Source organism: Coenobita brevimanus, chromosome 52, assembly GCF_032717465.1.
Source record: "Coenobita brevimanus isolate Jiangsu-jjx chromosome 52, ASM3271746v2, whole genome shotgun sequence".
In the NCBI taxonomy this organism is placed as follows: domain Eukaryota; kingdom Metazoa; phylum Arthropoda; class Malacostraca; order Decapoda; family Coenobitidae; genus Coenobita; species Coenobita brevimanus.
In genome coordinates, this window is record NC_137005.1 from 22,456,934 (window position 1) to 22,481,128 (window position 24,195).

Consider the following 24,195-nt stretch of genomic DNA (forward strand, 5'->3'; position numbering starts at 1 on the left):
TTTATGATGGTGCCAAGGCAGCAGTGCGTGTGGATGGTGAACCGAGTGAATTTTTCTCTTTGAAGGTTGAGTTGAAACAGGGATGTGTCATGTCCATGGTTGTTCAATCTGTACATGGATGGGGCAATAAAAGATGTACAAGGTAGGGTAGTGGATGTTGGAGTGGCCCTGGTGAGAGAGGGTACTGTTTGGAAACTCCCTGTACTGTTGTTTGCAGATGATACTGTGTTGTTGAGTGAAGACGAAGGAGAGCTGCAAGGCTTGGTGGATGAGTTTGGGAGAGTGTGTAAGAAACGGAATCTAAAGGAGAATGTAGGGAAGAGTAAAGTGATGGTTTTTGAGAGAAGTGAAGTCAGTGAAGGTACAGCGAGGTTGGATGGTGAGGAATTGGAAAATGTGAGTAGGCTACGTTTAAGTACTTGGGTAGTGTGATGAGTAAGGATTGAGGGTTGGAGGGTGAAGTGCTGGAAAGGGTACAGCAGGGAAGAAAGGTTGCTGGTTCCTTGAAAGCAGTGATAAGAAGCAGGGAAGTGAGCATGGAAGTGAAAAAGTTACTACATGGCAGTATTGTGATACCAACGCTAACATATGGAAGTGAAGCTTGGACGTTGCTGAAAGGACACAAGTCAAGAGTGAGAGCAGTGGAAATGAATTATTTAAGAGGAGCCTGTGAAGTCACATGGAGTGCCTGGCTGACAAATGAGGATATAAAGGAGCGTTATGGTGTGGATGTGGATGTGATAGGAAGCGTTATGAGGAACACACTGAGGTGGTTTGGCCATGTGGAGAGGATGGACGGTGAAGGACTGACGAAGAGAGTGTATGTGAGTGAGGTGGAGGGGGGAAGAGGGAGGGGGAGGCCAAGGATGAGATGGAGGGATGGGGTGGAGAGGTATATGAGAGAGGGGTGTGTGAGTTGGGAGCGGGGCAGTGAAATGGCGGGGGACAGGGCGACGTGGAGGCGATTTGTTTGTCGTCACCCCGAACGGGATTGAGGCGTCTGGCAATAGTTAGATAGATAGATAGGATTGGCAATGTCTCCTTGTTGTGCATTAGGACATGGAGACTACTATATAGTGGTTGCAATGCAGGTGACATCATACCTATTCTGACATTAAAAACAAACGATGAACATGGGACATCCTACCTTTTGCCTCAAGTACTAATGATCACAAAACAGTATTTTGTTTCCCCACTCTAAGCGGCAATGAGAAACAGGGCAGAACAAAATGATGATAATGATGAATTGTTATCTGAGCCTCATTATTTTATGATATAGGACACCTACATAGATCAGGGAGGTAATGTCAGTGGTGCGGGGCAGCTTGTAGGTCTGACGAATGTTGTCTAGTGGTGGGGAACAGCCATGTAGGTCTTGCAGGTGTTGTCAGTGCTGCAGGACAGCCATGTAGGTCTTGCAGGTGTTGTCAGTGGTTCAGGACACCCATGTAGGTCTTGCAGGTGTTGTCAGTGGTGCAGGACAGCCATGTAGGTCTGGCAGGTGTTGTCAGTGATGCGGGACAACCATGTAGGTCTGACGAATGTTGTCTAGTGGTGCGGGACAGTCGTGTACAGTCGGTCTGGCAGGTGTTGTCTAGTGGTGCGGGACAGTCGTGTACAGTCGGTCTGGCAGGTGTTGTCTAGTGGTGCGGGACGGTCGTGTACAGTAGGTCTGGCAGGTGTTGTCTAGTGGTGCGGGACAGTCGTGTACAGTAGGTCTGGCAGGTGTTGTCTAGTGGTGCGGGACAGTCGTGTACAGTAGGTCTGGCAGGTGTTGTCTAGTGGTGCGGGACAGCCACATAAACCTGTTGGGTGTCTTCCTTCAACCTAACCTTCTCCTCACTGCTGTCCGAGGCTGCGATTGATGAGGCGATGTCAGTATTAGTAGCTGCGGGTAACTTAGTGGTGTAAGGGTCGGGGCCCAGCAGACTCAGTAATACTGGCAAGAATACTAGACCATGGAACACTCCATACACAAACACTCCAAAGAATATCTGTTCGGGAAGGAAGAGAGAGAGAGAGATTACAACACTTTTCAGTGTGTGATCTCATATTATATGCAGACATGTTCCTTATTTAAGCATCAGTTAATCTCCAGATTCCAATCTCTGGCTGACTTCCCAAATGACCTGCTTTGCTCACTCTTGTCACTATGACATCAGCAGCATCTTCTAAGTCAATCAGTATATCAATATCTATATCTATCTTTGTCTGTCTATACTGTCTATATATATATATATATATATATATATATATATATATATATATATATATATATATATATATATATATATATATATATATAAAAATATATATATATATATATATATATATATATATATATATATATATATATATATATATATATATATATATATATATATATATATATATATATATATATATATATATATATATATATATATATATATATATATATATATATATATATATATATATATATATATATATATATATATATACTTAATTATTTATTTATATTTATGTCATAGGTACTGTATTGTGTTGCGATAGGCAGGAGGTAAGGGCGACCACCATCCACTCACTCGATTTAGTCCTACTTTCAGGGGACTCGACACTGAGTGACGTGCTAAAATTGTTTTTGTAACCAAGGAAACCATTTACTACACTGGGTAGTAACCACGTAATTAAATGGACATCTGATGGTCTAGTGGGTTATGGCGCTTCAGCAAGATATGGGGCATATGGGTTTACTCGTACATCCAAAAGTGGTTGAGGTATATTGCTTCTCTAAGATCACAGAAAGAACTTGGTTTCTCGCTTCACGTGTCTGAACAAAGCAACCTAGTCCTTAGCCCATATGCTCTTGATAGGGCAAGAAAGAACTGGAAAATACACAGATCATAAGTACTGTATTTTTCAGTATATGCTGTGAAGTTTTGTCGTTTTTATCCCCGCGATAAATGTTTTCCACATCAGAATATTTGACCTCTACCTCTAAATGTTCTACCTTGAAGAAGGACTGGAAGACATGTGACGCAGAGAAAGCAAGGAACGAAAATGAGAGGAAGGTAGAGAAGGCGCCATTGACGACTGGAGGTCCCATGTCTTTCACGGCGCTGCTGGCTCGCTGATCCCGTGTTCCCTGCACCTGTACAACACACACCAACATTTTACTATACACGTGTACAACTGCACACACAAATGCAGATTTTTTTTTTTTTTTAACAATTATGAATCTCCTTCACAATATTCCGAGAACTCTGACGATTCTGAAAATCGTAATGCTGGATTTTGAAGATCACTGACTACTATCTCCTAATTATCGGAATGAACTGGATAGATATTTACGTCGGCAATATTAAAGTTGGCGAATCTATTAAAAAAATTATATATATAAATATATATATATATATATATATATATATATATATATATATATATATATATATATATATATATATATATATTGATATTGATATTGATATATATATAGCCTGTGAGGCAGAGTCAACATTCCAGGATCCTGAAGGTTAGCGAACGAATGTGTGGCTCATTCCATTGGGCATGATATTAAAAAGTTCTCTCTCTATCCTCAACACATGGACCAGTACGGAACACCAAGTCAATAGGATGATGACGTGAGGAATCACTGGAGAGCAACAGGTGAGGAAGTACTGGAAACTAACAGGTAGTAGAAAAGAAAAACTGAGAGAGAGAGAGAGAGAGAGAGAGAGAGAGAGAGAGAGAGAGAGAGAGAGAGAGAGAGATTACCTGCATGAAGTGGAGGGCGATGTGGGCAGAATAGTCAACACAAAGACCGATACAGAGCACTAGGTTGATGCAGGTGATGATGTCCACGGTAAGGCCCCACCAAGTCATTAGTGCCATCACGTTTATCTTCGTAGAAAAAAAAAAATGAAATCTTGAAAAATCAGGAAGGCCGGTGGAGACAGCAGGACCTCCCATCCTCAATTCTCAAACTTAGACTGTGTACTTGTCCTACTAACCCATTGTGCAGTCCCTAGGCTTGAATACATTTCACCTAGCTTTTTAATCTAAAAAACGAGGGAGGGCTACGTGATGAAATCGGAATCATGATCAGGCCCAACCAAGAAATTCAGAGTTCAATCCCCGGGCCTGCCAATGAACCTTCGGGCAATGTCTGTTTTTTACCCTAGGCTTTTTATGCGAGAGGTGTGTTCCGTAGAAGGGTGAAGTCAGGCGAAATTTATAGTAAAAGTATCAGGTCGGACGAAATATGTATTAAAATGATAAAGAAAATCATTAGGCAGAGAAAAAGATCGATAGAATTACTGGATACGAGTAAGCTGAAGACTATAAGATACTAGTGAGGGGTGCGAAACATGGCTTGAATGTGAATAGAGATGCAGACCCGAATCAGGTGACTGTAAGTCGGCCATTACAGTATATACATATATACAATCACAATCCCTAGATCCTTACCCCCCCCCGGGGAGAGGGGAGTGAGAACAAAGTTGTAAAAAAGCCACGCACACATACAAGTATATAAACACTACCTAACCTCCGATATCCATTGGCCTAGCTCTTACTCCAACCTTGTCTTTCACCTCCCTCTCATTAAAGGAGGCTACAATAATCAGAGATCGTGACTGTTCAGTTGGCCAAGTTTCCATCCTTTAGCACTTAGTGTTGCCAACGCTCGGCATGTATGCTAATGACCGAATGAATAATGATTCATGATGGAAGTGGAGAGAGGTGCAGGGGCATGACCGGAGCTGGCGGGTGGTGTGGTACGGATGTTGAGAGGGAAGAAGGGTGGAAGAGGGCTAAGGAATTACTCCTGTAGATATAAAGTAAAGAATTTGATGAAACAATGCTGATACTATGGATAGTGTTATCAAATAGTAGGTTGTCTTTAATTTTTTTTGCATAATTACACTAATAAATTGAGAAATTTCCCCACCATAATCACGCTGCACCATCCCTCTCTCCTCCCTCAAGCACCCAACCAGCCAGCCATCTCATTCATACAGACGCATTCGCATTCGTTCACATAGCTGTTTTCCTTCTATTACTCCTTTTCCATAATTCGGCACCTTATCAGTCGTTCAGATATCATTTATTATACCTACAATTGTTATAAATGGATGTCATTTCTTACGGGAATGTGGCTTCGTTTTTCGATGGAGTTGCTATTATGTGTAAAAATGCTGACCGTAGACTCTCGAATGGCAATGAAACCTAGCCAGTGTAAGAGAACTTCCAAGAATATAAGAAAATACACTTCTCCTAACAACTTCAGGTATGAATTTGATGTAGGGTGTAACTAACAGAAATAAAGGAGTAATCGGAAAAGGAAAACGAGCGCGACAGAGGTGAGATGTAGAATTACTGAATGGATGAAAAAGAAGTCATTGAAGTACTATGGACGGACACACACACACACACAGAAAGAGAGAGAGAGAGAGAGAGAGAGAGAGAGAGAGAGAGAGAGAGAGAGAGAGAGAGAGAGAGAGAGAGATACTGAGTGTAGTATTGGAAAAGGTAGACGTGAATTGCATCAAAGAGGAGGGTGAAGCAATATACTGCTGTGAGAGAAAAAAAAGGGAGAGAAGTGTCTGAGAGGGTGAGACAAAGTCGCCTGGGGACGGTTCTGTCATGGCCACCTCTGTCGGTGAGTTTTCAGAAGGCAAGGCTCCAGAGAGGATGATGGTGATCATTATCATAACCATGATCATGATGATCTTTAACATCATCATCCTCGTGGCTATTTTAATTATGAGCTGTGGATGGGTTTAACTCAAGGTTACGGTTACTGCAGACAACCTAGCCACTGTGGGGGCAGGCCATCCCAACGTAGTGCCGGTCCCAAGCCCGGGTAAATAGGGAGGGTTGATGGTAGGAAGGGCATCCGGTCGTAAAATGTTGCTCAAGTTTATGCTTAGTCGTCTATCATTGGCCTCGTAACTGGCTAGGGGGTCCCCCAGACGCGACGCACAGGGGCCTCGGCTGACCCCTGTGACAAGTGAGCAAGAGCTACCGCGTCATGATTGGGTGCGGCTGAAGAAGCGAGCTCTGAGGGTGGGGACATTGAATGTGGGGAGCGTTACTGGGAGAGGTAGGAAGCCGGGTGATATGATAGACAGAAGAAAAATGAGAGTACTGTGTGTGCAAGAAACAAAGTGGAAAGGAAACAGGGCACGTGACATCGGCGCAGGATAGAAGCTCATCTGTAGCGGAGCAAATGCGGAAGGAAGAAACGGTGTTGGAATCATCTTGGATAAGAACTGGAAGGAGGGGCTGGTGGGTGTGGGGAGGAAAAGTGATCGGATAATGAGTGCGAAACTGCAACATGGTGGCTTGGTGGTAAATGTGGTTTGTGCCTACGCACCGCAGGTCGGGTGTTGTGAGGGAGAAAAGGAGGGGTTGTGGATACATCTGAGTAAAGTACTGGTAGGGGTTCAGAAGGAGAAAGAGTTTTCATTGGAGGAGATCTGAACGGCCATGTAGGTAGGGAGAGGGTTGTGTTTTCCAGAATGCATAGTGGTTTAAGAAGTGGAGTGAGGAGCGCAGAAGGAGAAAGCATAATGGACTTCGCACTGGGAGCAGACATGGTTTATATAAATGCCTTTTTTTTTTTTTTTTTTTTAATAGCCTGGCTATCATATTATCACTCACAAAAGTGAGTCAAACTGATTTTCTGCTTTGCAAAAGGAACCATTTGAAAGAAATTGTGAACTGTAGTGTGATAAATGGCTAGAGTGTAGCGGCACAACATCGGCCGGTAGTGGTGGACTGCGAAGTCGTAGGCGTGACGAAAGGGAAAGAACAGGGAATTGCAAAAATTAAACGGTGGAAGTTGAAACATGAAGAGTTAAAGAGCGAGTTTTGAACTAGAGTTATGAGAGAAATAACACCAGAAGAGAAGGTAAATGAGTGAAAAACGGCAGGATAATTAAGCAGGTGGGGGAAGAACTGCTGGGCAAAACATCTGGAAAAAGCTCCCCACAAGATAAGGAAACATGATGGTGGAATGAGGAGATGCAGGAAAAGGTGAAAGAAAAGAAAGAGGCGAAGAAATTTGATAGAACTGGGCATGAAGAAGGTAAAGAGAGACTAACAACAGCAAATAAAGCAGCCAAAGTAAGAGCAAAGGCAAGAGCAGCGGATCAGCTCTGCGAGGAACTGGGAACACCGGAAGGACAGAAGAAGATTTTTGCGTTGGGAAAAAGAAGGAACAAAGTGACAAAAGATCTTACGCATATAAAGCAGATAAAGGATGGTGGGGGTAGGGTACTGAGCACAGAGGAGGGCATAAAAGGAAGGTGGAAAGAGCATATCAAGAAAGTACTGAACGAGGAAACGAGAAGAGTATTTTTGGAGACAGGGCGCCAAATGAGAGGGACACACCTGAAATTAGTAGGAAGGAAGTCAAAGCAGCACTGAAAAAGATGAAAAATGGGAAGGAAATGGGACCGGATGAGATACCAGCAGGGCATGGAAAAGCTTGGGAGAAGATGGAGCAGATGTATAGACATAAAATTTTAATGAAGAAGATGATCAGGAATAAATATGGAGGCCTGACGAGTAAGTGTGATGGTACCGATCTATAAGGAAAAAGGTGACATTCAGGATTGTGGGAACTATCAGGGTATAAAGCTGATATCACACACAATGAAAATATGGGAGAATAGTAGAGAAAATGTTAAGGGAGAAAACTGAGATTGGTGAACAATAGTTCGGATTCATGGCAGGAAAAGGAACAACAGATGCAATCTTTGCAGTGAGTAAAATCAGGAAAAATTTGGAGAGAAACAGAGAAAGCCACAAGTGATTTTTGTCGACTTGGAAAAAGCGTATGATACTGTGCGAAGGCAGGAAGTATGGATATGTATAAGGGAGAAGGGCGCTTAAAAAAAAAGTATGTGCGACTGGTTAAAGATATGCATGACTGGGCGAGATCTCGAGTCAGAAGCAGTGTTGGTATGACAGAAGTTTCCAGTAAAAGTTGAGGTACATCAGGGATTCTCGTTGAGTCCCTGTATCTTCGATTTGTTAATACATGTTTTGGGAAGAGGCATCACTGAAGAGGCTCCATGGGTTATGTAGTTTGCAGATGATAATGTGCTCATAGATGCCACCAGGGAGGGAGAAGAACGGATGTTGGAGGAGTGGAAAATGAAAATGAAGGATAGAGGACTTAAAATTAGTAAGATAAAGAAAGAATATCTATGCTTTAATGGGAAAGTAGAACAGGGAGATATGAGTTTGCTAGGAAAAAAGTTGAAAAGAGTTGAGACATTGAAGTATTTGGGCTCGAATATAAGAGCTGACGGAGGATTGGATGCAGAAATCAACCATAGGATACAGGCAGGATGGAGAAACTGCGGGATATGTCACGAGTGTTACGTGATAGAAAAATCAGTGCAAGAGTGAGAGGAAAAGAAGGCTATATAAAATGGTGGTAAGGCATGCAGTTATAAACGGTTCGGTAACCTGGCCCATAATGAAGTCCCAGGAGAGAAAGCGAGGTGGCGGAGATGCGGATGGTGAAGTGGATGAGCGGGGTCACGAGGATGCATAAGATCAGGAAAGAGAGAATTAGGGGAACGATTAAGGTTGTTGAAATCTCAAAGAAGGTGCAGGTGAGACGACTACAATGGTATGGACACGTAATCAGAAGGAAAGAGGACTATGTGGGTAGAAGATTGATGGGCATGGAAGAGGAGGGCAGATGGAGAAGGGGTCGGCCGAGGAGACGGTGGATGGACTGTATACAGCGAGATGTGAGGAAGAAGAATGTAGCAGGGGATCCATTTGGACTGAGAGGAGAATGGGGACGACTAATCTGAAACAGTGACTCCATACAAATGAGGCCATAGCTGCGGAAGAAGAAGAAGCAGTTAAAGGAGACCTAATTAACTATGGTACGGTAAGTTTAGCAGACACATTCCCATTCAGTTTAATTAAGGGAGTGGCATCATTTCCTGAAGTGTGACCAACCCCTCCATGCTCTGCTGCTGTCAGTATGAAAGTGAGTTAATGCGAGAGAAGTATCGGGAATGTGAGAGTGTAGGACACTTTAGAGTGACTGAGTGTAAATGAATGACAGACTTCAGAGTTGGCAAGAATTTGAGTGAAAGTTATGAACAACATGCCAGCTCTAAACGGGCTGTTGCTAAGCAACGAGATGTTGCCTAGCAACCAAAACCTTGTGAACACAACTAGATCATAGGCTGGTCACTGTGTCCAAGTTTGGTCAGAATTAGTTAATTGTAAACGGTAGAAGTTCCTGTCAAAATTAAACAAGAAAAAAAGCAGTTTTTCGGAAGTTACTAGGCAATGAGTAGTTGCCTAGCAACCAAAACCTTGCAGACACAACTAGGCCATATGCTGGCCATTGTGTCCAGGTGTGGTCGGAATCTGTTAATACTAAAAGGTAGAAGTGCCTGCCACAATTAAACAAGACTACAAGAAAGAAAGAAAGAAAACGCGACTAATAATAAAGGCAGCATGGAGCTGGCCAAAAGAAAACGTGACTAATAATAAAGGCAGCATGGACCAAAAGAAAACATGGCTAACAATAAGGGCAGCATGGAGCTGGCCAATGAGTGAACAATGTTAGAGCTACTGGTTGGGTATGAGAGTGTGAGCCTAACTCGCTGTCAGTGAGTGAATGTACGAGCAAGTGGAATGAAAGCTAGTGAGAAACTAAAAACTGAAAGTGTTAAAGTGACAATCGGTATGAGTGACAATGAGCGCAAGAGTAAAAGTGAACCTAGATGAATGTGCGTGAAGAAAGTGTAAGAGTGAGGGTGCACGAATCTTGATAAGAACTAGTGCCTCTGAATGTGAAGGTGGCAATGGGTATGAGTGACACTGAGTGCAAGAGTTGGTGAGTGAAAGTCAGAAATGATGACTGAATGAATGAGTGTAAGGGCGAGGGTAAATGAATCTACATGAGTGAATAAGTGTGCAAGTCAGTGAAATGAAAGTGAACGAGAGTGAATCGGGAGTAAAAATGAGAGTAAGAAACAACCTGAACTTGAATGGCACTCAGGAGAGCGCATACCTCCTCCAGAATCAGGTGTAGCCCTATTTGTTACCGTACGGAAGCTGTAGAAAGACTACCCCCCTTATAAAGCATATTTAAATCCGCTAGATCCGGAATTTTAAATGGATCCGAGCCAAACTGTACGCATTCATAGATAACAACATCCTAAATAAGCCTGATTTTTTTCATCAAGATCCATGCAATATTCACGGAAAAATTTACGAAAATGTCGAAAAATGCCCTACCTAGCAATGTTAAAGAAAGTGAAAAAAAAAAAAAAAAAAAAAATCCTGGAAACGCACCTTTGTCCGGATCGGCACCAAAATTTAACGGAGTGTTTTCTGGACCAAGGCCCATTCTTCCATCAAGTATCGAGGGAATCCATCCAGTAGTTTTTGTGTAATCTTGCTCATAATCCAACCAACCAACAAAGAAACAAACGGACAGGGGTGAAAACATAACCTCCATGGCGGAGGTAATAAGTGACAGCGGGTGTCAGCGAGACTGGCTAAAAGAGTAAATGAGAATTGTCAGGAAATAAGAGTGAGTAAAAGTGAATAGGAGTAAAACTGCAAGAGTGTGACCAAATGCCAGAGAAAAGGGATGATGCGAAAACTGGCCGAGTTTCTGAATGTCTAAGAGTGAATGTGAGTGACTGTGGGTGAGTGACTGGGAGTGGGAGAACAAGCGTTTATATACGAGTAAGAGAGTGGGAGAGAACATGTGAGTGAACATATAAGTGTGTGTGTGTGTGTGTGTGTGTGTGTGTGTGTGTGTGTGTGTGTGTGTGTGTGTGTGTGTCATCAATATTATGGCAGGTGGGTAGGCACACCATCCACTCACTTGATGTAACGTACCCTCTATGTGACTGCACTGAGTGCCAGGGAAATGGTGTTCAGTAATCCATTTAATATGTTAGGTAATAAATGCCTAAACTATCTATCTATAGCCAGGCGCCTTAATCTGGTAAGGGGTGGCCGCAGACAAATCGCTTCCATGTCGCCCTGTCCCCTGCCGTTTCGATACCTTCCCTCTAGCCCATACCCCTCTGCCATATACCCCTTCATTTCATTCCTCCATCTCTACCTCGGTCTCCTCCCTCTCCCCCACAACTAACTAACATACACTCTCCACTTTAGTCTCTATCTCTCCATCATCTCCATGTGGTCAAACCACCTCGATGTATTTCTCCTAACGCTTTCTCTCACATCCACATCCACACAACAACGCTCCTTCACATCCTCACTTGGCAGTCTGTCTCTCCATGTAACTCCAGATACTCTTCTCTATCTATCTATCCCGTGAGGGTGGCCAACAAACAAATCGCCTCCATGTCGCCAAGTCCCCCGCCATTTTATTGTCCTGTTCCTAGCTCACATCCCCCTCTCTCATATACCTCTCCACTCCACCCTTTCATCTCATCCTTGGACTCCCCCTCCCTCACCCCCCTCCACCTCACTCACATACACTCTCCTCGTCAGTCTCGCGCTCTCCATCCTCTCCACATGGCCAAACCACCTCAGTGTGTTTCTCCTAACGCTTCCTATCATATCCACATCCACACCACAACGCTCCTTCCCTTCCTTATTTGTCAGTCTGTCCCTCCATGTGGCTCCACATGCTCCTATCAAATAACTCATTTCCATTGCTCTCACTCTTAACTTCTATCCCTTCAACAAGGTCCAATCTTTGCTTCCGTATTTTAGAGTTGGTATCACAATACTGTCATCTTGCAGCTTTTTTCACTTCCATGCTCACTTCCCTGTTTCTTATCACTGCTTTCAAGGAACCAGCAACCTTTCTTCCCTGTTGCACCCTTTCAAGCACTTCACCCCCTAAACTTCCATACTTATTCATCACACTACCCAAGTACTTAAACGCACTCACATTTTCCATTTCCTCCTCATCAAGCCTCACTGTTCATTTACTGACTTCATTTCTCTCGAAAACCATAACTTTACTCTTCTCTACGTTCACCTTTGGATTCCGTTTCTTACACACTCTCCCAGACTCATCCACCAAGCTTTGCAGCTCCCCTTCGTCTTAACAATACAGTATAATCTGCAAACAATAGTTCAGGTAGTTTCCAAACACTACCCTCTCTCACCAGGGCCGCTCCAACATCCACTGCCCTATCTTGTATCTCTTTTATAACCCCATCCATATACAGATTGAACAGCCATGGAGACATGACACATCCCTGTTTCAATCCAACCTTCAAACAGAAAAATTCACTCAGTTCGCTATCTACACGCACTGCAGCCTTAGCACCCTCATACATACTCCTCATGGCCTTCAACAGCTTCCCATCTACTCCATATATTCTTAATACTTTCCACAATCTTTGTCTATCCATCCTGTCATATGCTTTCTACAAATCCATGATGGCCACATACAACTTCTTTCCCTTCTCTAGAAACTTTTCCACTAAAGATCTAAGAATGCGTGTCTGGTCTACACAACCTCTTCTCTTCCTTCCTGTTCTTCTCCAACTAATTCCACTGTTATACCCCTAACTCTGTCAATAAGTATCCTACCAAATATTTTTCCTATTACACTAAGAAGACAAATGCCCCTATGATGACCACACACTTCTCTTTCCCCTTTTCCTTTGTACAGGGGAATAATTATGCCTGACTTCCAATCCTCCGGGATTCTACCTTCCTCCCAGGCCAATCTGCACATCCTCTACATCTATTCTACCACTATCTCTCCTCCGTGCTTCTGCATTTCACCACACACTCTTCTCAGATAATTAATTTCCGCTGCTTTCACTCTTGACTTCTGTCCTTCCAACAAAGTCCAAGCATCGCGTCCATACGTTAGTTTGAGGATCAGAATACGATCATGCAACGACTTTTTTTTACTTTCAAGCTCACCTCCCTATTTCTCATCATTGCTTTCAAAGAACCAGCAACCTTTCTTCCCTGTTGTAGTCTTTCAAACACTTCATTCTCTAAACTTCCATCCACTGGCCAATAGCAATAGAACAAAACAGAAGCCTGTTGGCGCAGTTTGTTATGGAGTTCCAGCAGAATGGTCCCATAAGGGTTTCCATCTCATGGGTGACTGAAGTTTATTGCTCACGTATGTCTTTTAAAGGCAGGCGACGCTGGTCATTATCGCCTTAAATGTCGAGACTATTAGCCCAAAGCCCGTACGCTCCTGAAGGGGCAAAAAAGGATTTGAAGACAGATAGGTAGATAGATGGATATATGCACATATAGAGACAAATGAAAAAACGATAAATATATAATATTTATGGAATACGAACAGAACTACAGTTTGAGAGCCTTTCCATATTCGGCTACCCGAAAAACGCTGAACAAATTACTGGCCTAAACCATAATGTATTCATTCCTCGACCCAGTGTTTAATGACCGGAGAAAGACCGATGAAGACATATCAAGAGTTAGTCATTTGAGCATAAGAAGACTGAATATATCGGAAAACTCTTACTTTATAGAGTTGGACAAAAATACGAAGAGTGAATAGCTACACAGACTACGTGCCTGTCATGATGGAAGACGGATGCACGCAGAGTTCTCAAGAGCTGTGGCCGGTGATTTGTAATGTCCAGCTATTGAATATAAATTTTTCGCAGTACTGAGGCAGTTATGAGTATTCAAGTGCGGGTATAATAAAAACAGACGTTTTAACAGTCGCTGCGAGAATCTTATTCCACTTGATCGCTGTTGGGTGAAGACGGCTGTTACTGAGACACAGATCTTAATGAGAAGCCCAAGAACCAGAAAGTAACATTATATATACTGGTATATCTATCTATTGATCTATATCTATCTATCTATCTATATAACACTAGCCGGGGTACATTGAGAACACTCTAATCCCAAACGTTCTAGCTCAGTCTTTCTTTCTACTGCAGAAAGACCATGTGAAGAATACTTCCTTTCGTATTAAATGCTCTGGACTCTCTGACTCAAATTCTTCCCAATGCTTCTGGCATCTTACCCAGAAAGCTCTCTAAGAACTACCTCATCCTACTTCCCTTGTCGTTTCTGCTCTGACGACTCTGTATCTGTTTCTTCTACTGAAAAGACAACACCCGTTGCACAGAATTTCTCCTACAGTATTACTTTGGACGATTCCGGAGCAGTTCCTTCATTTCCTCCATACTCTGGCTTCCTCATGACTGACATTGAATTTCTTCATGTAATATACAGTATGCTTTGCTTTGTGCCCTCGTTGGCGTCGGTACCAGCAAGGCGTACGGGTCTGATGGGGTCCCTCCATTTGTTCCCAAGGACTATGCTTCTTTACATACAACCTCCCTAGGGAAATTTTCGTCTTTGTCAATTTGTACCTTTCCATCTTGGAAGTTTGCTTTCAGTCGGCCTGTTCCGAAGACGCGTGACCGTTTCCAGGCGTTAAACTATCGCTTAATTACTTTAATATTTTGTAATTCTAAAGTTTTTGATCTGATTCGAAGAGAAATTATAAAGTATAAATTTCTTCCCAATCGACAATATGGTTTCTCCAGGGATGCTCCACTAGTGATCTCACCTACCTTTCAGACTCCTGGTCCTCCTCCTTTCGGGACTTTGGTGAATGCTTTACCATTACTCTTGACATCTGAAAGGCTTTCGACCGAGCCTTGCAAAAATCTTCAGTTTCCAAACTGCCCTGGTATGGTTTCTCCCCTATCTTTAACTTCATTTCTAGCTACCATTTTGGTCGCTCTATAGCTTCTGTTGTAGACTTCAACTGTTTTTCTTCTACAACTCTCTAGTGGTGTTCCTCAGGGTTCTGTCTTGCCATCTGTCTTTCCTCATTTCACCAATGATCTGAGCTGCTCATCTGACCCCATCCATCTGCTTTTCACAAAGTCTGTCACAGCAGTTACTTCACCACTCAGGGGATGAGGCAATGGCACACCTAATTTCTAACTTAGCTCATACTTCTGATTGGAAAAAAAAAATCTTTCTGTTTTCAATGCATCAAAAACTGATTTCCTACAAGCCACCAAAATCTTCTACGGAAGGATCATATAGTGTTCAGCAGTATACAGTTGTCTTTCATCTTTTCTCGCAAGACCTATCACGGAAAGATCACATTACAACTCTTGCTAAATCGGCTTCCATGAGTACTTAGCTGATCCGTGTCTTCTTTAACACCGCACAGCTGTTGACTTTGTACAGAGGTTTTATTCGTCACTGCATGGAGTACAAATCACATCGGCGGGGAAGGCTCCCCATATACAACTCTTCTAAAAAGGGCAGAGTCAAAGGCTCTTCATCTCATCAGCTTCACTTACTGACTCCCCTTAATCTCTCTACCCAGCAGTGTTGCATCTTCATTTCTTTTCTATAGCAACTTCAAATGTCACTGTTCTTCTGAACTGCCTGCCTGCATTCCTCCTCCATTACGGCGGGTATGTAGCACCTATCTGGCAGCAAACGGCCATCGCTCTTCTCCTAGATCTATCAACAGTGGTGTTCCTCAGGGCTCTGTCCTATCACCAACTCTCTTCCTTTTATTCATCAATGACCTTCTAAGCTGCATAACTAACCCTATCCACTCATACACTGATGATTCCACCCTTCACTTTTCCATTCGGTTCCTGCAACGTCCATCTCAGCAGATACTTCAACAAACAAGGGATGAGGCTATGGCACACCTAATGTCTGACTTGGCTCGTATCTATGACTGGGGTAAAAATAATCTGATTGTTTTTAATGCATCAAAGGCTCAGTTTTTACACCTATCAACCCGACAGAATCTTCCACAGGAGTACCCACTAATGTTCAATAATGTCCAGCCCAATCCTGCATCATCCTTGAACTTGCTTGGGGTTTCATTCACTCGGGACTTATCTTGGAAAGATCATATTACACCTCTTGTAAAATCTGCTTCCAAGAGATTGTGCTAAGCCGACTCCGTACCTTCTTTACCCCTGCACAGTTGTTGACTTTATACACGGGTTTTATTCGCCCCTGTTTAGAGTACAACTCTCATGTGTAGGGAGGCTCCCCACATACAGTTCTTCTCAATAGGGTGGAGTCAAAGGCTTTTCGTCTCATCAACTCTCCTCCTATGAGGATATGGAGAATGTGAGTGCATTGAAGTACTTGGGTAGTGTGATGAGTAAAGATGGAACTTTGGGGGATGAAGTGCGTGAAAGGGTACAGCAGGGAAGGAAGGTTGTTGGTTCACTGAAAGCAGTGATGAGAAATAGGGAGGTGAGTATGGAAGTTAAGAAGTCACTGCATGATAGTATTGTGATCCCTACCCTGACGTATGGAAGCGAGGCGTGGACCTTGCAAGAGGGGAACAAGTCAAGAGTGAGAGCAGTGGAAATGGGTTACTTGAGAGGAGCATGTGGAGTGACATGGAGGGACAGGTTGACAAATGAAGAAGTGAAGGAACGTTGTGGGATGGATGTGGATGTGGTTGAGAAGATTAGGAGAAATACACTGAGGTGGTTTGGACATGTGGAGAGAATGGAGAGTGAAAGACTGACTAAGAGGGTGTATGTAGGTGAGGTGGAGGGAGGGAGAGGGAGGGGTAGACCAAGGATGAGGTGGAGGGATGGAGTTGAGAGCTATATGAGGGAGGGGGGGGTGAGTTGGGGGGAGGGTAGTCAAACGGTAGGTGACAGAGCGACTTGGAGGCGTTTTGTCTGCGGCCACCCTTTGCAGGATTAGGGCGTCGGGCTATAGATAGATAGATAGAACTCTCCTCCTCTTACTGACTCCCTTCAACCTCTGTCTCTTCGCAGCACTATTGCATCTTTATCTCTTTTCTATCGCTACTTCAAATGTCGCTGCTCCTCTGAACTGTCTGCTTGCATCCCTCCACCTCTACGACGGCAGCATAGCACCCGTCTAGCAACAAACTCTCATCCCTTTTCTGTCCAGCAATCTAATGCAAGAGTTAACCGTTACTCCCAATCCTTTATTTATGCAACAGGTCAACTCTGGAACTGTCTCCCTCTGTCTGTATATCCTACTTCCTATGATTTCCAGTCTTTCAAACGCAGTGTCTCCAGGCATCACGAAATGAACGGATCTTGAATTTGGCTCTCTTTTGTATTGTTTTTGTTTTTTCTTGGAAGGAACGGTTTGCGGGCTCCTGGCCTTTGGTTCCTTCTTTCTTGCATAAACCACTCATCCCGTTTCTGTCTAGCTATCTGATTCAAGAGTTGACGGGTCAACTCAGGAAGTGTCTTCCTCGGTCTGTATTTCTTCCTGCCTATGACCTCCAGTCTTTTTTAAATCAATACGTCCAGGCATCTCGAAATTAACAGATATTTAATTAGACTCCCTTTGGTTTGTTTGTTTTCTGGAAGAGAACGTTTGAGGGCTTTTAACCTTTTGGTTCCTCTTCTCTTCTATAAGAAACAGATAAACAATACATAAAACACACACACACACACACACACACACACACACACACACACAGGCCTATATATATATATATATATATATATATATATATATATATATACACTGTCGCAATGATACATCATTTAGCAAACTCTCAATTGGAAGAGAGGTGGCTTGCTGTCCTACCGGACCCAGGTTCAAATCCTCGCTGGGGCAGGGAACAGTTTAAGGATTTGAATTTCATTACGGCAGACTTTACCGATCTACCAGAAGACCCACCGACATGTAAAAATACCCCCGCTAATACCAATACACCAGTCCTGTATGAGACAGCCCTAGCATGTATTCAATATGGACGGTGGGTGTTAGTGCCGAAGTGGTGGCATGTAGAGGTGTATGATATGTAGGAGGACTACTGGGCCTTAGGAGCAGGCTGAGAAGCCTATGCCCAGAGTCGAGCACATAAAAAAAAAAAAAAATAGGTTTGTTGGTGTTTACACTCAAAGGTAGATGTTGGCCAACTGGTTACTGTTTTTCCCTATCAAGTTTTTGCAAAGATTATTTACATTGTTACTCAAGAACTTTTCCATAAGTCATAAGTTGCTTTCTCATTAACGGAAACCATATTCATATACGTCATGACATCCTCTTATAACCAGAACTGGGCACCACAAACGAAAACTCAGACCTGCAATGCGAATCCGCAAACTAAAAAAATTGTCTTCCGCATCCGCAAATCCACAAGTTTCTTGAAATTTGCAGGTCCGCAAATTCAAAAACGCAAACGCAAACCATTTTTATCCCTTTCAGTACCACGGCATCAGCTTCATTTTATTCCGGATACCATTAGAGGATTGTATTAAGTTTATGATATTTTTCATAATCATGGGATTAAAAATCATCTCTAGTCGCACGTGCACTACAATCATATCATTATTTACTCTATTCTGACTAACAGTGGGTGACTTTATGAAGTGTGGAAATTGTCTAAAGTAATAAATGTGATATTTAAAACTATAGTTATGGTAAAACTAAAAAATATACATTTGAGTTATTATTATTAGTATATTAGACTGTTTTCACTACAACAGAAGGGTAAATTCTTCACTCTTGTTTATAAATGAATCAAATTATTATCCGAGCGAGAGCGAGGATCTTGCTTAAGCCGAAGCTCACGTAGGAGTGTTAAGAAATGTTCAGCTTGGGTTGTAAAAAAGTATCCCTCACCATTCGGGGAGATCTCTGTATGCTACTGTAGTACAAGGCTGAAGGGTGTTGAAGTTTCGCTCACCATTTGGGGAGATCTCTATATGCTACTGTAGTACATGTTGGGGTGTAAAAAAATATCCCTCACCACTTGGGGAGATCTCTGTGGCCTACTATCGCCAGCTGGGGCGATCTCTAACAGCATTCAGGTGTGAAATATTACTAGTATGTGTCAAAATTGGCATTGGAAACGTTCCACATCGGTGTGGACGTCTATTTCCTAGTTACACTTCGCAGCTCACAGTTGACACGTTGACACACCAATCCACCTCAATTCCTCTGCTCAGACCTCCTCAGTCCTCACTCCTTAGTCACAGTCAGACTCCTCCAACAACTGAGACAACTCCAAAATACAGTACATCTATCTATCTATCTCTATTGCTACCCAATGGGGAAAGGTGGCTATCTGGTGAGAAAAATGGTAAAACTGTGTTTAGTTTCATTTCGTATGTTTCTTGTTTAATTTGTTATTTATTTACCTATGATTTTTGCTGAGACTGAAATACTGGCATTGGCGATGCTATAAGTCTGACAAATTTGAAATCTAGACTAAATGTCATATTCTAGGAGGACTGGGAGGCATCGTAGGACATTCTTGCACTTTTCATCTTGTTATTGGTTTGTATGCTAAACAAGTCCTTCTAGTATCGATGTAGTTTACATCAGTAGCTTACATTATAACGTCTAAAAATCTGGAAAAAGACTGATCATGAATTAGGCTTTATATTTTTCTTCACTGATTGGGGGGAGGGAAACATCTTTGCTGGCTTATATCCTTAGATTCTTATTTCTTACCCTGCCCCCAGAAAGCACATACACAATAGCGTTAAGATAATGTAGTGAGGAACCCTCCAATGTAAAGCAGAATACGATTTGGTATGACGATGTTATGCTTTATTATTTATTCACGAGTAAGAACGTTGCCCCCTCTTGGCTTATACCCATATTCATTCCTTTCTTGAGAGCCTTGTATGAAGCCAGTGAATAAAAAAAAAAAAAGAGATGAATCTGATCTTCAGCCCCCCCCCTCTCTCTCTCTCTCTCTCTCTCTCTCTTTTTGAAGGAATAGTAAAATTATCGTACAAAATGTACAATAATGAAAAATGCTATTGTACATCGTGCCGACGGTGAATTTGTCGTACATATTCAATATTTATCATACTTAGGGCAACAATGCGAGAGTGGCAGGCGCCGCCCCCTGGCTAGGCCACGTAGATGTTCGCGGGCAGATATGCGTTTGCAGAAGTGATTCCTCAAGCGAAAAACCGCGAATTTGCGTAGAATTTATTGCAAAGGCAAATCCACAAACGAAATTACACTGCCGCAATTGCGGACTTTGCGGTTTGTGGAATGATTGTGTAAGTGCCCATCACTGTTTATGACTACCGTAAGGGAAGTAGTGTAGAGATGCTAACCGAACTATTAATAAAACAGTATTTTAATGAAAAGGAAAAGCGGGAGGAATACAGCCAAAAGAACGATTGCCAGTGCTTCTGTGTGAATGACATGGATGGTTGGTTGGGTGGGCGAGGGAGGAAAGAGCGATTGCAGTGTGAAAATTGCGGTAAAATTTTTCCTCTGTTCATTACTCTAAATATGCAGAGAATGTCTGACATGCGTCACCGGATTCCAGTGCTACATAACTGTTTGATAATGCATTCCAAAGTATTAGATTATTTGATCACATATTTTGTGATATATCCTTTTAAAAATTCGCGTCCCTCCTCCACCCTTCTTCCATCTACATCCAAACCCTCCTCAACCCCTATACCATACCACCCGTCATCCCCGGTCATGCCCCTGCACGTCTCCACCTCTATCATGAGTCATTCGATACATGGATCAATACATCTGTGTTCAGACCTCGTACAAGGCGAGAGTTGGCAGTATCGTTAAAACTAGACACTTGGCTGACTGTAGACTACATGCATACTGTACACACATACCAGTGTGAGGGCTACTGAGAACAGGACGCAGCAGGAGGCAGGAAAGCTTGCAAGGAGTACCAATGTCATGACGAACACCGCCACCATGGCCAGGATCAGATTCCTGGTCAGCTCAACCAAGATCACCTTGTTGGTCTCCCAGCTGCTGTACTCCACCGCCGTGGCCGCTGCCACATCTGTCCAACATTACCAGATACAGAGTGATTCATGTACTGTGCCCAGATGTGCCACTCAGCTGTGTCCTGAGCACGGCTCAGTCAGCGTTACCTGTGTTTACCCGGCATCGTGAAATTATTAAAACATATAATCAATAAACCTTAAAAAATCATAATAAGGCATAAAGGAATGTTGTGGGAAGCAAGAAAAAAATGGTGCAGGGTAAACACCGATAGCAATGGCCAGGCCGTCCTTGCAGCACAAAACAATTCAGTCACATATCTCTCTCTCTCTCTCTCTCTCTCTCTCTCTCTCTCTATACCTAGGCTGCTTCCCCCAAGGAAAGGGAGGTAGCCGAGACAGGACGACACACTCCCCATTCACTCATCCATTCAAACATTCATTCGCATCTTAGCCTCAATGGGGAGAACGGACAGATCCTCACCGCACCACACACACACACATATATATATATATATATATATATATATATATATATATAAGTCTGAAACAGGTCCGAAGTAAAATGGCACTAGGAAAGCAACAAATTACATCACTGAAAGAAAAAACACGGTGAAGTCATTAAATGCAGAGATAAGATGGTGAAGAGAGTTGAAGAATTTTACAAAGAACTGTATGCATCACAGACAGTAGTACCAATAGCTAATTTTTCAGTTGACACAAGTGAAATACCTGAGGTAACACCAGACGAAGTAAATATTTCTCTTAGAAACATGAAAAGAGGGAAAGCTCCGGGAGAAGATGGAATAGCAGCAGATTTACTTTTGAATGCAGGAGTAGAAGTACAAAACAGGCTTGCTCACTTATTTACTCAGTTAATAAAAAAGAAGAAAATTCCCAGAACATGGTGTAATCCAATAGCTATTTTACTTTACAAAAAAGGTGACAAAAGATCTTAGTAACCATCGACCCATTAGCTTATTATAATAAGCAAATGGGCAGGAGAAGAAGTACAAAACAGGCTTTCCCACTTATTCACTCAGTGTGTAAAAATGAAAAAAAAAAAAGAAAAAATCTCAAAATATGGTTTAATGCAATAGTCATTTTATTTTACAAAAAAGGCAATTCAAAAGATCTTAGTAAGTATCAAGCAATTAGCTTATTATCACTCATTTACAAACTCTTCACTTAAGTCCTTACGAACAGAATAACAAGAAATTATTAAGATAACGAACCTCGTGAACGGGACAGATTCCGAAGCGAGTATTCAGCTACTGATCATCTACACACACAAAGGATCAGCTAACAGAAAACTACAGAATATAATAAATTACAGTGATTAGGCTTTGTTGATAACAAAAAGGCTTTTGACTCAGTGAAGCACATAGCAATTATAAATTCGTTGCGAGAACAAGGAGTAAATGAGAATATTGTAAAACTGCTCGAAAACAGATATAAAGAGGGAACTGCTACAGTTAAATGACATAAAGACTAGGAAGAACTTAAGACTGAGAAGGGCGTGCGTCAGGGAGATACAATTTCACCAAAGTTATTTACAGCATGCCTAGAAAGCATTTTCAGAAACCTACACTGGGAAAACAAAGGAGTAAACACACATGGAGAAAAGCTAAACCATTTTAGATTTGCAGATGACATTGTCCTAATCTGATTTGAAGATGAAATTGTCCTACTCTCAGAAACAGCAGATACATTGCAAGAAATGTTAAATGACCTGAATAGAGAGTCGCAAAGTATAGGGCTAAAGATGAACCGGAGTAAAACTAATGTTTAATCCATAAACACCAAAGAGCGTCATCAGAATAGCGAAAAAATTCTTAAAGAAGTCGACTTGGGGCAAATTCTACGAGTACAAATTAACGAAAGATCATGGTACCGAAATAAAATGACGCATTACAATTGGATGGAAAGCTTTCGGTAAACATAGAGACATTATGAAAAGTAGCTTCCCAGTTTGTATGAAACGAAAAGTATATAACGAATGTATAATTCCAGCTATGACGTATGGCTGTGAGACCTGGAAACAGACAAGTTCGATGAAAAATAAATTAATCCGTTCTCAGAGAGCAATGGAAAGGTCAATGTTGGGAATATCTTTAAGAGACAGGAAGATTGCGTGAGAGAGCAGACTAAAGTTAAAGCTATTTAAGTTATAAAAGAACAAAAATGGAGGCGGGCAGGCCATGTAGCAAGAGTAAGGGATAACCGATGTAGCAAGAGGCTGACTGACTGGCCTCCAAAAGATTGTAAGCGTGGCAGAAAAAGACCAGGCAGGAGGTGGAGAGATGATACAGAGAAATTTGCAGGGAAAACGTGGCAAAGATTGGCTCAGTCAAGCAATTCGTGGCCTTTCTTCAGCAGTGGACTTTATATATTGTTACGGAACAGAGAAAGATAATGTACACTTTAAGTGAGAATACGAAGAGTCACTACTGTCCCGTAAAGTTCCAGGTTCAAAACAAAAGAGTTAGGTAAAATTACAAGTTAAAGTTTAATGCTTAAATTAACAACAAAACATTCAGGACTCATAAGGATAATGTAATGGCAAAAACAGGTTAAATATATGGTTAACTGCAATAGCCTCTATTAACACGAAATTAGCAAGAGTAAATTTATCTAAGTCAGCCCTGATAAAATGAGATACCAGATAATACTCAGTGAATGCCAGATAAATAATTACAGATACAAACTATTATCAAAAATGACTGACATAAAGAACCCCACACAAATTACAAAAACTTCACTAGGCCTACAAATTAAACTTATGCTATACAAGAAAAAATGCAACAACAGTTATACTCAAATTACACACAGCTGCTAGATGTTTGGAGATTTCTTGAGCACTCACAATAATAATATCTGTACAGGGGAGGACAGAGATGTGAACAAAATGAGGAGCAGATCTAAGTGGCAATGATGCAGAGACTGAGCTCATTATATAGGGGCCAGCAGAGCCTGATACAACTTGTAAGAAGGACGCGCAAATGAAGCCACGGGGACAAAGAGATGAAAATCCCGCAAAGTATAACAGAGAGAACGACTTACTCTACTATAATGGTAGAAGGGGGGGACTGAGGCAGAACACGCTCGTGATCAAACATGCAGCAACTGTGCGTTAAAATTACACAAAGGATGATGAAATCATAGGCTATGTAACACCTCCCCACAAAGAAAAAAGAAATTTACAAAGGAAATTTCTTATTACTCTAAAACAATCTGTACATGGCATTACAGAACATGCAAATGTCCTTCCCAGTGCTACAAAACATGAGATCTCCCTAGCATGCTCAGTCATAGGTACTTGCCAGTATCCCTTTAACAAATCAAACTTACTTATGTACCTAGCCTTTCCGATCTTGTCTATGCAATCTTCCACACGAGGGAGAGGGTAAGTGTCTGTTTTGGTTATCTGATTAACACGTCTGTAGTCGATGCAAAACCTCTGTGACCCACCTGGCTTAGGGACTAGAATGACAGGAGA

At 42.1% G+C, this 24,195-nt stretch overlaps 1 protein-coding gene across 1 annotated transcript in view; it reads right to left on the reverse strand.

Annotated features, from left to right (window-relative positions):
- Positions 1-1,427: 1,427 nt before the first annotated feature.
- The window catches only part of LOC145400507 (patched-related protein 9-like), a 524,238-nt gene continuing 501,470 nt past the window's right edge, over positions 1,428-24,195 (reverse strand). The window contains exons 17-21 of the mRNA XM_080273031.1: positions 20,580-20,755; positions 3,757-3,882; positions 2,993-3,133; positions 1,833-1,994; positions 1,428-1,640 (exon numbers count right to left, since the gene is read on the reverse strand). Coding sequence (XP_080129157.1) covers positions 1,428-1,640; positions 1,833-1,994; positions 2,993-3,133; positions 3,757-3,882; positions 20,580-20,755 — 818 coding nt within the window. The remainder of the gene's footprint in view (positions 1,641-1,832; positions 1,995-2,992; positions 3,134-3,756; positions 3,883-20,579; positions 20,756-24,195) is intronic.